This window comes from Capra hircus, unplaced genomic scaffold, assembly GCF_001704415.2.
Source record: "Capra hircus breed San Clemente unplaced genomic scaffold, ASM170441v1, whole genome shotgun sequence".
Classification (NCBI taxonomy): domain Eukaryota; kingdom Metazoa; phylum Chordata; class Mammalia; order Artiodactyla; family Bovidae; genus Capra; species Capra hircus.
This window is the reverse complement of record NW_017216383.1, coordinates 1-13,226: the sequence shown is the minus strand read 5'-3', so window position 1 is coordinate 13,226 and position 13,226 is coordinate 1. Positions and strand designations below refer to the sequence as shown.

Sequence of the window (13,226 nt, the reverse complement as noted above, 5' to 3'; positions counted from 1 at the left end):
TCTAGGGCTCTGCTCGTGGACGCCCTGTCCCTGGAGGGCCCTTTGCAGGCACGGCTTCTGTGCAGTGGCTCTCATCGCTCCTGGGTCTGCCTCTTGAGCGCACCTCTGCGCGCATATGTGGGTGGACCGGTGGAGTTATGCCACCCTGCCTCCAGGGAAAGCCCCCTGCACGAGCGCGTTCTGTCGCGCCACCATTTCGTGCACGCAATGCACGCCACCTCCTCCAGGAGCCCCCCTGCAGGCTCTCACCTTCTGGGCCAAGCACCTCGTGGCCAGGAGAAGCCCTCCTTCTGGTAAGCTTCCCACAAGCCTGGGTTTGCCTCTGGCTCCGCGAGGACCGTCCATGGCTCTTGTCTCCCTGAGCGTGCTGGCAGGGAGAGGTGTTTCTTTATCTCTTTCAGGGTCCTGTCACCACATAACTTCCAGGTTTCTGTATCAAGGATCGGAGGTGATCGGCCGTGTGTTAACCACAAGGTCGAGCGATGAGTTGGCACTAAACGTATAGGGACAAATCGCGGCAGTATGCAGGTAGAGTAGTGGTGCTGTGAGAATTGGATGAGATGATGTAATGACGAGCCAATGACTAACAGGCGCTCCTGCGGCATCATGAAATCAGTACGCATCTGGTAACTTCTTGAACACTTTACTCCGCACACTAGGGCATTGAGGGAACAGGACATGGAGGGCACAGGCCCCTCCCTCTGACTCAAGCATCTGTTGTTGGCGGCAGCGTGTAATAGCTCCATGGGCGCCGCTTAGGCCCAGTGTCGTCCCCTTTCGTTGTGGGAACCGCCAGCACCAAACATTAGCTGTGGAGACAAGAGTTCCGACAAACTTCCCAAAGGAGTCGCGACCGACACATTTCTCTCAGCCACAAATCCACTTTATCAATGATGAGGAAACTGAGGCTCACGTAGGCGAGAAGACAGTGGTATAGGTCGCTTGTCAATAAACGTTTCCCTTTCTCAGCACGAGCGCCCAATAAGGTCAGATTCCCACCACGAGCAGCAGTATCTCTGGAAATACTGAAGCAAATGGCAACGGATGATGCAACATTCAGCCAAGCCAGCCTGGGTGGGTCTGGTCATGACAGGCACCCAAGGGAGACCCTACAGCACTCGGTGACTGAGAGCCTCTGAGACTTAGGAGCCTGCTTTTTATGCAAGCAGGAAGTCTGACAGCTGCGGCCAGCCCAGGAACGTCCAGTCCCTACTACACGAAGCTCTGGAGCCCCGTCCGAATTACAAACTTGCATCTCTGCCTAAATGTTGTGCTCTCCGTTGCCACCGAGGTGGAGAATCGCGCTAAGTCTCAAGAAAGATATTGATCGGCACTGGCGGCGCGACGCTCACCTACAGTACCCAGTCAGAACTGTGCTGATGTCGCCACGACGGTTTCCCATGGTAACCACACCTCGCAACATGATCTGATTCAGAAATAAGCCCTGAGAGTGCTGGGGGAGCCCAGGGGTCATCGCCCTCGCCTTTCCTGGGGCCAGCTCCTGGCTGGGCTCAAGGTCTTCCCTTCCCCACCTCTGCTCCTCTGGAGACAAGCTGCCTTCGGGGCCATTCACACTGGGCGCCGTGAACCTGGAGCAACTTGTGGGAGCTGCACTCTGGGCCTCCAGCGGGGGGGTCTGAAGACGGCAAGTTACAGAGACCAGAACCCTGCCCCTTTCATGCCTGACCTGCCAGGCCTGCCTTCTGCTGCCCGGGCAACTCCTGCCACCCTGCAGTTCTCAGGAGCCCTTCATTTGTGTGCTGTCACTTCAGTCTTGTCCGACTCTTTGCGACCTTATGGGCTGTAACCCGCCAGGCTCCTCTGTCTGTGGGATCCTCCAGGCAGGCGTACTGGAGTGGGTTACCCTGGGAGAAGCCCAAATTCGCCCCGACTAAGGTCCGAGGGGAAAGAGAAGGAGATGGGGGCCCAAACCCTGAGTCCAGCCGGTGCCTCCAGCACAGCTCTGACCTGGGAGGCAGCGTCTCACCCGTCCTCTCTGCAGCCTCTCGGGACTCACCCACGAACAGCCTGCCTCAGCCAGGCCAGGGCTGGGCGATTTTCACAAGGTCCCAACTAAACACATCACGGTAAGAAGGGAGACGTGCTCAGGACAATGTCTGCAGGCGACAGGGCCCTGCCTCTGCACCTGCCCACCTCTTCTTCCCTTTTTCCTGCCTCCCTCCTGATTAGTCCCCTTTTACAGATGAGGAAACTGAGGCCCAGGGAGGGGAAGAGACTGGCCGGAGCCGCAGGCTGGATGGTGAGCTGGTCTGGGAGGCTGACCGTCTGGGCTGCCCCACAGGTCGGGAGGGTGGGTCGCCCAGTGTGAATGGTCCTGGAGGACAGAGACCCAGCAGAGTCCTGGGCTGCAGGAGGGACCCTTGGCCCCCAGGGGGCAGGAGCCAGAGGATCAGGATGTCTCCAGACTGTTCCCAATGGTGACCCTGAGCAAGGAGACCCTGAGGCCACTGGAGCCGAACCAGCCAGATGGGGTGAAACGCGGGGGTCGGCTCTCAGCTGCATTTGCAGGGCATGAGTCTGGCGACACTCTCTGGCCTTTGTGTCCATCCCCGGGCCCCGTATCCGGGTAAGACCAGATTCTCCAGCCCCTCTGAGGGTGCCCGTGAATAATCCTAGCACTATTAAACCCATTTTACAGATGAGGATCAAGGTGAGAGGGGAGGAGGCACCACAGCCCCTCTGATGACCGCACACAGAGCTTGCCACCCACCCGGCCTCATCCTGAGCCCCTGCCTGCTCCCACCCTGGGTGTCACTACCTAACCCTGACTTCTCCCGGAAAGAAGCTGGAGCCCACCCCCCCACTTGCCATGGGGCGCCTGGCACAGGGCAGCTCTGGCTCAAGCTCGTGGAGGGAAGGGTGGATGAGCGCTGTGGGGAGCATGGGTGGTGGAGGACACGGCCTGGGGTCAGCTCCTCACTCATCTATGTTGCTCTGGGACAATCGCTTGACCTCTCTGAGCCTGGGTTTCCTCCTCTGTAAAATGGGTGTGTGGAGCAGAGGCGGGGATTGGGTGGAAGACGCTCCCTGGCTTGTGAGTGGCCGGCTGCCCTCAGGGACAGAGATGACTCAGGACCAGCGCGCAGGTCCCGACGAGGCCCCCTCCTCTGTCCCGCGGCCCATCAAGGCCACAGTCCCAGCCCCCCGTGGCCCTCGGGTCCCCTCTGCATGCCCCGTGAGCCCAGGGAGGCCAGGTGGCCTTGCCTTTTGAACTTGTACAGGATGAAGGCCCCGACCGCGAAGAGCCCGCTGACGAAGAGGATCGCCACCGCCCAGTAGCCGCCTCCGCTTCCCAGGCTCGGGGAATCTGTGGGCAAAACGGCCTGTGAGCGCTCAGAGTGGGCAGCGGCTGCCCCCGGAACCTGGGACACCACTGGGTAAATCCCGGCCCTGGTCTTCCCCGCCTAGAAAGTGGACACAGCTCTGTCCAGACCGATGCTGGTGTGGACATGCGTCTTCACAGAGCAGAAAGTGGCCCCTGGGCTCCTGCCAAGATTCTTGCCCCAGAGCGGGGAGGACAGTCCATGGTGGGCGTGGGGGCAGAGTGCATCTGAGACCCTGCGTCTATGCTCAGTTGCTTCAGTCGCGTCCGACTCTGTGACCCCATGGACTGTAGCCTGCCAGGCTCGTCTGTCCAGGGGATTCTCCAGGCAAGAGTACTGGAGTGGGGTGCCATGCCCTCCTCCAGGTGGCCTTCCTGACTCAGGGATCGAACCCAGGTCTCCTACGTCTCTTGCACTGGCAGCCGGGTTCTTTACCACTGGCACCACCTGGGAAGCCCTATCTGAGACCCTAAATGATGTAAATTAAAGCAAGAGCTCCTGTGCGCATCCACGGGGAGGGCAGCAAGGCTGACCAGGATTTAACTGAAGACAACCACCCGGCCAGGAGGGATATGTGGTGAGCAGAGGGGCCCCCTCTGCCCCCAGTGTACACAGTAGCCAGCATCGTCTGAGGGGCCTAGATGCCCGCCCGTCCCACCTTGCAGAGGCGAGCCCGGCCCGGGCCTCACCCGTGTCCACGTCCCTCACGGCCACCACGACCCGGACCCCGCCGCGCAGGAGGAAGCTGATCTTCTGTGCGTTCAGCACCTGCTGGATGGCCGTGAGCCTCTGAAAGCACAGATTGGGGAGTGAGGTGGGGTCTTCAGGGTCCAGGCAGGGGGAGCGGGGGAGCTGGGCGGTTGTCCGCCCTGACCCTCCATGGTCAGGGGGCTAGGGGAGGACCCCTGTGCCTCTCCAGCCTCAGTCACCCCATCTGTAAAATGGGAATGCTAGCCACCAACCAACTCTGACCAAGAACCTCTGATGGGACACAAGGTGATCCAAGTGTGGCCCTGTCCTCAGAGAGCTCTGGTTTTAGTTGGGACCATGGAGTGTGGTAATCCAGGGATGTCCAGGAGGCCCCCGACCCCAGAAGTAATCAGAGGAGGCTTCTTAGAGGTGGAAGACCAAGAAGAGGACAAAGCAGGGTCAGGGCAGGTGACCCTGGCAGGCAAGTGACCCCTCACCTGAGGCAGAGAACTCCCAGGGTGGTGTTGCAAGACTGTGGGGTGGGGGATGGGCAGTGGGCCTCTGGGGCACCCTACTGGTTTGGAAATTCACAAGCGGGGAATTTCTGGGGTTTGGAAGGGACTCAATCAGCCCACATGGGTGTCAGGTGTCACCCTTCTGCACAGGTGGGGGCAGAGGTGCTGGGGAAGGAGGCCCCCAGGGATGGGGGTCCTGTGGCATCGCTCCCAGGGCCTCTGGAGATGGGGGGACATTCCCTGGGGACTGGCTGAGCCTTGCTGAGCAGCGTTTTGGCCTCTGGGACTCCGCTCTTGTTCACAGAATGAGGGTGCAGGGTTGGCCTGTCGCTTACACAGCTCCCCACCTGGAGGATCTGGGAAGCACCTGGTTCTGCCCCTTGAACTGAGAACAGAAAGATGCCAACACAGGAGTGGTTGCCAGGGGCTGGAGGGGGGTGACTGCTGGTGGGGGCGGGTTTCCTTTGGGAGGATGAAAGGTTCCTTTGGGAGGAGTTGGGAATAGTGGTCGCATGGCTGTGAATATACTAAAAATCACTGAATGGCACACTTGACAAAAGCAAACGATATCTCAAAGAAAAAAGACTCAGAATCTTAGCCAAGCTCTGGACTAGTCGTGGGCACCAGTGCCCATGCAGACGGTCTGGAGAGAGTGACCAGCACTGAGGCGGGGCTGCAGCACGGCCCGCAGCACCCCTGTGGTGAGTGGTTGCACCCATTTTACAGACGAGGGAAGCGGGGCTCAGTGAGACCCCTGCCAGGAAGCACAGCGCGGGCATGGTGCCCACCCCCGCTCTGGCTGCAGAGCCACGCCTGGGCGGCCTCTGGGTGGACCCTTGACTGTGCCGGCCTGACCCACAGCCCATCCGGAAGAGCAGCCATGTCTGAACCCGGGGCTCCCAGCCATGCCCCAGGCTCTTGACACCTCTCTGTCCTCAGGTCATCGTGAGGATTCATACGAGCATCTCGCGTGGTGCCCCGAGCCCTGAGCTCTGCACACAGCAGGCTCCGCAGGATTGGCTGCTGGCGGTGGACGGGTGTGCGGCTAAGGCTTCTCCCTGACATTGGGCACGTGGTTTACTCTGAGCACTCAGCACAGTGAGAGAAGTTCAGTTCAGTCGCTCAGTCATGTCTGACTCTGTGACCCCAAGGACTGCAGCATGCCAGGCTTCTCTGTCCATCACCAACTCCCAGAGTTTACTCAAACTCATGTCCATTGAGATGGTGATGCCATCCAACCATCTCATCCTCTGCCGTCCCCTTCTCCTCCTGCCCTCAGTCTTTCCCAGCATTGGGGTCTTTTCCAATGAGTCAGCTCTAACCATCAGGTGGCCAAAGTATTGGAGTTTCAGCTTCAGCATCAATCCTTCCAATGAATATTCAGGACTGGTTTCCTTTAGGATGGACTGGTTGGATCTCCTTGCAGTCCAAGGGATTCTCAAGAGTCTTCTCCAACATCACAGTTCAAAAGCATCAATTCTTCGGTGCTCAGCTTTCTTTATAGTCCAAATCTCACATCCATACGTAACTACTGGAAAAACCTAGCCTTGCTTAGATGGAACTTTGTTGTCTAAAGAATGTCTCTGCTTTTTAATATGCTGTCTAGGTTGGTCATAACTTTCCTCCCAAGGAGTAAGCATCTTAATTTCATGATTGCAGTCACTATCTGCAGTGATTTTGGAGCCCAAAAAATAAAGTCTCTCACTGTTTCCACTGTTTCCCTATCTATTTGCCGTGAAGTGATGGGACCGGATGCCATGATCTTCGTTTTCTGAATGTTGAACTTTAAGCCAACTTTTTCACTCTCCTTGTTCACTTTCATCAAGAGGGTCTTTAGTTCTTCACTTTCTGCCATAAGGGTGGTGTCATCTGCATATCTGAGGTTATTGATATTTCTCGCGGCAATCTTGATTCCAGCTTGTGCTTCCTCCAGCCCAGCGTTTCTCATGATGTATTCTGCATATAAGTTAAATAATCAGGGTGACAATGTAGAGTCTTGATGTACTCCTTTCCCTATTCGGAATCAATCTGTTGTTCCATGCCCAGTTCTAAATGTTGCTTCCTGACCTGCATACAGGTTTCTCAAGAGGGAATGGGGGCAGTACCCCACGGTTTACGCTGAGCACTCAGCACAATGGGGGGAGTACCCCCACCTCCTTTCCTTCCAACCCTCAGTCTAAAGTGCCCCCAGTGGGTGCAGCCTCTGAGCCCAGTGCTGGCAGCCAGGACCCCTGCAGTCTTCCCCAACCTTCACCCAGCCTCTACTCTCAGATCCTCATCTGAGAAATGGGTCAATGACTCTCAACCGGCTGCTGACCAACATCTGGAGACACCTATTATCAGGGCTCAGGCGTGGCTGGGAGCCCCGGGTTCAGACGCAGCTGCCCTTTGGGAAGGGCTGTGGGTCGGGCCGGCACAGTCAAGGGTCCACCCAGAGGCCGCCTGGACATGGCTGGAGCACGGCTCTGCAGCCAGAGGGGTGGGCACCGTGCCTGCACCGTGCTTCCTGGCAGGGGTCTCACTGAGCCCCGCTTCCCTCGTCTGTAAAATGGGCACTACCACCCACCCTCAGGGGTACTGCGGGCTGTGCTGCAGCCCCGCCTCAGCACTGGTCACTCTCTCCAGACCGTCTGCGTGGGCATCAGTGCCCACGACTAGTCCAGAGCTTGGCTGCGGTTCTGATTCTTCTTTTTTTTTTCTGAGATATTTACTTTTGTAAAGTGTACCATTCAGTGGTTTTTAGTATATTCACAGCCACGCGACCACTACTACCGTTTTACTCCTCCCAAAGGAACCTTTCTATCCTCCCAAAGCAAACCCTGCCCCCACCAGCAGTCACCCCCCTGCCCCCCCAGCCCCTGGCAACCACTCCTGTGTTGTCTCTGTGGATTTGCCGATTTGGACATTTCATATAAATGGAATCACACAATCAGTGGCTTTTTGTGACCGTCGTCTTTCACTTTGCATCGTGCTTGGGTTCACCCGAGTTGCAGCTTGGATCAGAATGTCACTCCTGTTCATGGCTGAGTAATGTTCCACTGTGCGTCTGGACTGCCTTCTCGCCTGGTCGTCTGTTCCACTGTGCGTCTGGGCTGCCTCCTCCTCGCCTAGTCGTCTGCGGGTGGGCATGTGGGCTGCTTCCCCTTTGGGTTCACGGACACTCATGCATGAGTGTGTGTGTAGACACGCATTTTTACTTCTCTTTGGTACATCCCTGGGGGGGGGGGGGTGGAGCTGCCGTGTTATATGGTAACTTCGTATTTGAAGCTCTGCCAGACAGTTTGTACGGCAACTGCACCACTTTCCGTTCCATCTCAGCAGTGAACAGGGGCCAAGTTTCTCCACGTCCTCATCCACGCTCGTCGCTGCCTGCTTGTTGTGGAGTTACCGATGCCCTGGAAGGCGTGAAGGGCTTCCCTTTCACCTCTCAGTCCCAGTCCTAGTTGGGTGTCCTGAAACCAGGTCCCGGAGTCCCCTGGGTGGTGCTCACCCCTCGCAGTGAGGCTGGGGTGGGGCGACCAGGTCCAGCCAAAGAAATGGGAGTGAAATTGGCACGTGCCCCTTGGGGGCTGGTCCGGCCTGGTGCCCTGGTCCCCCAACTCCTCCACCGTCGTGACCCAGGGGTAGCCACAAGGGGGAGGAGGGACAGTGATCGGTGAGAGATAAGCCTTTATGTGATGAAGAGTGACTGAGGTCTGCGTGTTTGTTGGGTATCACCATCAGACCCTACGCTGTGCGGGGCGCACCCGGCCCAGTGGCCGCGGGAGGTACCTTGTCACTGGTGAGGCTTCTCTTCCTCGTAGGCCTGGGAGGGGGCAGGAGCACGTGCAAGTCGGCCAAGGTGGGCAGCCCCGGCTTCACCACCGTCACCATCAGCTCCTCAGGGATGCTGGTCTCCTGCGGGGACACAGAGAGCCACCCTGATGCGCCAGCATGCCTCCTCTGTCCCAGCCATGCTCCACGGCCCCCGCGATCACACCCCCCTCCCCACCTGACCTGTCCGAGTCTTGGCCGTTCTTGACCCCTGCCCGGCATGGGGGTAGCCCCAGCATCCTTTGGCCCTCCTGGGCCCTCAGCCTTTCGCCTCCCACCCCCACCACGGCCTCCGCTTGCCCAGGGCTGCCCCCCTTCAGCTCAACTCTCCCACTGCCTGCAGGTGAGCAGGCCCCTCCCTCGCGTACTGTCCTCCCAGGTGTCAGGGCTTCTGACCACGCAGCTCCCTCAACCCACAAAGCTCTGCTTCCTGGAAGTCCCGCTCCACGCACATTCATCTGGCAAACTCCTATTCACCCTTCAGTGCCCAAGACAATACTACCCGAATTCTTAATGGGCCAAAGGGAGGCATGGCCATGGTGAGCATCAGCCTGGGACAACCATGGATGACTCTAGGAAGCTGGGCTTTCTCCCACTGGGGGGTCAGGGGCCTCAAGTGCCCCATGCCCACCCTGCCTTTGTCTTCTGTGAGCTCCCTGACAGTAGACATCACAGAGACTTATCTCTCTGTCTCCCGTATCCAGCAGTGAGTAAATGAGAATCACTTTAAAGAGATTCTGGACCATTGGAGGAGGGCAACTGTGTCTCGTGCAAACAGCTGGTGCTCACTAGATGTGCATGGAGCATGCAGCCCTGCCCCTCCCCCACATGAGGATGCTCCGACCCCGTGTCCCCCAGGGCCAGGTGAAAGGATCCTAAGTGGCTTCCAAGCACCGTTGGCGGACCCAAAGGACAGATAATTAGGACGCAGGGCAGCCTGCCCGACCCCCTGTCCCCTTCCCTGAGGACTCTGGCCCCTGCCCCCACTTCCTCGGGGTAACCACAACGCATAAGAAGGGCGGCGGCTCTGCCACGGCTGGGCTGGGTACCTTGGAGAGGAGCCGGGACACCACGAGGCCGACGTCTTCCCTCCACTCGGGGGTGTTGGGGTTGTGAGCATCCAGGTCCTTGGAAAACTGCAGAGGCACGACCTGAAATTGATCTGGAAAGAGGCGGAGACGGGAGAGTGTCACCGCCCTGCTCCCTTCACAGCCGGTGGCCACACCCCCTGGCTGGTCCAGGACTGGCCCTGGGGGTGGATCCCGCCGCCCACCTTCAGAAAAAAGATTCCTCCCCGTCTGTGTGCCAGCAGCTGTCCCCGGCAGGACCCACTGCACTGCTGCCATTTAATAACAATAATAACAATAATGGTGACAGCGACGAGGACGGCGGTGCTGACCTGGGAGGGAGGGCCAAGCCTGCTCTGTGGCTTCCCCATCAGCCCTCGAGGACAGACAAGCTCGGCCTTCCGTCTCCCAGGGACCCGCTGAGTTTGATGGGCTGTCCCCTCACCGAATAAGAGTCCCTGGAGAGCAGAGTCCACCCGCCCCGACCGCCTTCTCTCTCTCAAATTCCCCAGGGCCCCCAACTCAAGGCACCTCTTCTAAACCAACAAGCAGCAGCAGGTGAAAGAAAGACCCAGCCCTGGGAGCCTCAGAGTGAACTGTCCTCTCTCCACTTAGCTCCCGAGCCTTGGTTTCCTCATTTGTAAAGAGGGAGGGGGCTCTGCAAGGGTGAGCAGTCAAAGGGACAAGTGCCTCGTGAATGTGCAGTGTGGGTGGGGGTGAGTGTTTCAAGGCTCCGGGCTCGGGGTGCGGGAGTGAACAATGGCCAAGGGCTGTCCCCTGAATACTTAACTGATGGCTGCTGTCCACGGCAGATGCTGTCTTAGAACAAAATGAGGTTTTTATCGGGGTGATAAAGAGGGGAACATGGCTCTGGGTGGTGGGACGCGTCCACTCTGAGGACTAATTTTCGGTTGCAACTGTCTCCTGGGGGCGAGGCTCAGAGCCCCCAAGCAGGGAATAATAGATAAATGGGACACAGATTCAGAGCAGGACTCCCAATAAAGTCAATATCCCATGTCCTTTGAGATATAATCGCATGACAGCCCTCAGATGTCAGGATGCTGAGGACAGGTGCCTGCGGCGGGGGGCGAGGGGAGGGAGTGAACTGTCCTCTCTCCACTGGTCTTTCTTTCACCACCTGCTGCTTGTCTTGAGTCGGGGGCCCTGGGGAATTTGAGAGAAAGAGAAGGTGGTGGGGGCGGGTGGACTCTGCTCTCCGGGACTCTTATTCATTGGGCGGGGACAGCCCGGCCAAACTCAGTGGGTCCCTGGGAGACGGAAGGCCAAGCTTGTCTGTCCTCGAGGGCTGATGGGGAAGCCACAGAGCAGGCTTGGCCCTCCCTCCCAGTGCCCAGTCCCAGCTCTGTCCCCCCCGGTGACCTCACCAAGCCCCTCAGCTGCGTCCTCACTCGTGTCGTGTGGGGCCCATGAGTGCCCCGTGCACAGGGGTCGTTTGGTGTTTATTTCACAGATGGGGAAACCGAGGCCAGGGAGCCCAGAGGTGTCGGAGCCATGCTGGGCCATCCCTCCGTCCAGCTGGGGCTGCCCCAGGGTGATGGGCGCCTTGGTGGGGTACCCCCACCCCGTCTAGCCCGACCCTGAGCTCCTGGGAAGGAGAAGCTGCGCTGCCTGCCACGGTGGGGGAGAGGGCACTCACCCAGCACGCGGACCACCTTGGAGTCCTGCAGCACGGAAGTCCCGCAGGCAGCCTGTACCGTCACCCGCACGTCCCCCGGGTCCCCAAACCGCGTCGTCACAGAGTTCTCCAGGGACAGGCGGGGCTGCGGGCACAAGAGGGCTCAGGACCGGGCCGGAGAGCTGGCCCCATGGGAGCCTGCTGAGAGCGCCCAGGGGGCATGGGGAGATACCCCCAGAGAGACGCCTGGACCTGAGAGCTCCCCAGCATAGACACGTGTCTCCCAGGGCCCCCTGCCCTCCAGAGGCACCAAGACCCCTCTGTGTGGATGGTGTCGAAGGCCCAGTGTGGCTGCTAGGCGGGGCGTCCCTGTCACCTTCCTGCCCCAGCCCAAGCTCAGCTGGGCTGTAGCACCTTCATGCTCAGACCCCAGGTCCTAGCTCAGCACCCACCCCATGGGGTGGGCACCCACGTCGATCGTGGGTCCACACTATGACCTCGGGCCTTGCAGATGGGGAGACAGAGGCTCTGGGAGGCACAACTCTCCAAGGGCTCAGCTGGAGGTGGTTGACTTGCTGCTCGAACCCAGAGCCTGAGCACCTTCCTCACCCATCCCGCGCCCTGGAACCACAGTCCTGAGTCCTGAGCCCCTCCCAGGCTGGGCCTTGGCCGCTGTCTCGGGGGGCTGCAGGGCTGCCATTTGCTGAATGAGCGAAGGATCCCCTTTGGGTCTTGGGGTCCCTTCCCCCAGGCTAAGGGGCAGTCTTGTCCACAAAGGTCCTCAGGACCTCCCACCAGGCATCTGTCTTCGGTTCCCCATGCTCTCAGGACACAACCCACAACCCTGGGGTGATGCTTCTGAGGTCGGGCTCAGCCCAGGGACCCCCTCCTCCATGAATCAGCCCTCCCTGATCACCTCCGGCTCAGACCTAGAGACGATCTGTCCCCTTCCTGTGGCGCGCGTCACACCCCAACTCGGGTCACCTACTCTGTTCACACGTACCTTCCCCAGGAAAGAGCATGGTCCTGGTCTGATCTGATCGACCACATTGTCCACCGCACTCAGACACAGCCGGACCCCAAGCAGCTGTGCAGGGTGGAGGGAGGGCTGGTGTGCGCCCGCCTCACCTCCATGGTGCCACATGCTCCATCCTGCCTGGTACGGAGGGTGGATCTGCCCCAGGCTCCACCCCAGATGGGAGCCTGTGGGGAGGAGGGGCCTCCAGGGGCCCGGGCCTGCGTACCTGCAGGCTGTGGCCGATCCACCAGTAGAAGACGGTGAGGTTGGGGTTCAGGGGCAGCAGCACAGCCGTGAGGTTCACCTCCTGGTTGATGCCGGATGACAGGAACCACTTCCAGGTAGAGGGCCTGCAGGGGGGCTGCAGGGGCCACACAAAGGTCAGGGGTCAGAGGGCATCAGGGCACCCGGCCATGTCACAGGTTGCTATTGGTCACTTGTCCCCATCAACCTCATCACCACCACCAACACCTCTACCACCATCCTCACTACCTCCACCACCATCAGCCCCACTAGAAACACTACCACTATCATTGCCACCATCATCACCATCACCAGCCACCACCATCACCACCATCATCATCACCATCACCACCACCATCATCACCATCACCAGCACCACCATCACCACCATCACCCACCATCCATCACCATCACCCACCATCATCACCATCACCAGCACCACCATCACCACCATCACCCACCATCATCACCATCACCACCACCATCATCACCATCACCACCACCATCATCACCATCACCACCACCACATCATCCACCATCACCACCACCCATCACCACCACATCACCACCATCACCATCACCCATCACCACCATCACCACCACCATCACCACCATCACCATCCCATCACCACCATCACCCACCATCACCACACCATCATCACCTCACCATCCACCATCACCACCATCATCACCATCACCACCATCACCACCATCACCACACCACCATACCACCATCACCATCCACCATCACCACCATCATCATCCATCATCACCACCCATCACCACCATCACCACCATCACCACCATCACCACCATCACACATCATCACCAATCACCATCCATCATCACCACCATCACCACCATCACCACCATCACCATCACACCATCACACCTCACCAC

At 59.0% G+C, this 13,226-nt stretch overlaps 1 protein-coding gene across 1 annotated transcript; it reads right to left on the bottom strand.

Moving 5' to 3' along the window:
- Positions 1-3,224: 3,224 nt before the first annotated feature.
- LOC108635465 (VPS10 domain-containing receptor SorCS2-like) lies at positions 3,225-12,534 on the bottom strand (the record flags this gene model as incomplete). The annotated part of the gene is given in 6 exon segments (XM_018045592.1): positions 3,225-3,328; positions 4,034-4,133; positions 8,321-8,446; positions 9,412-9,524; positions 11,087-11,210; positions 12,310-12,534. Coding segments are annotated over 3 exon segments (306 nt in total), but the record flags the coding sequence as incomplete, so codon positions are not given.
- Positions 12,535-13,226: the final 692 nt, after the last annotated feature.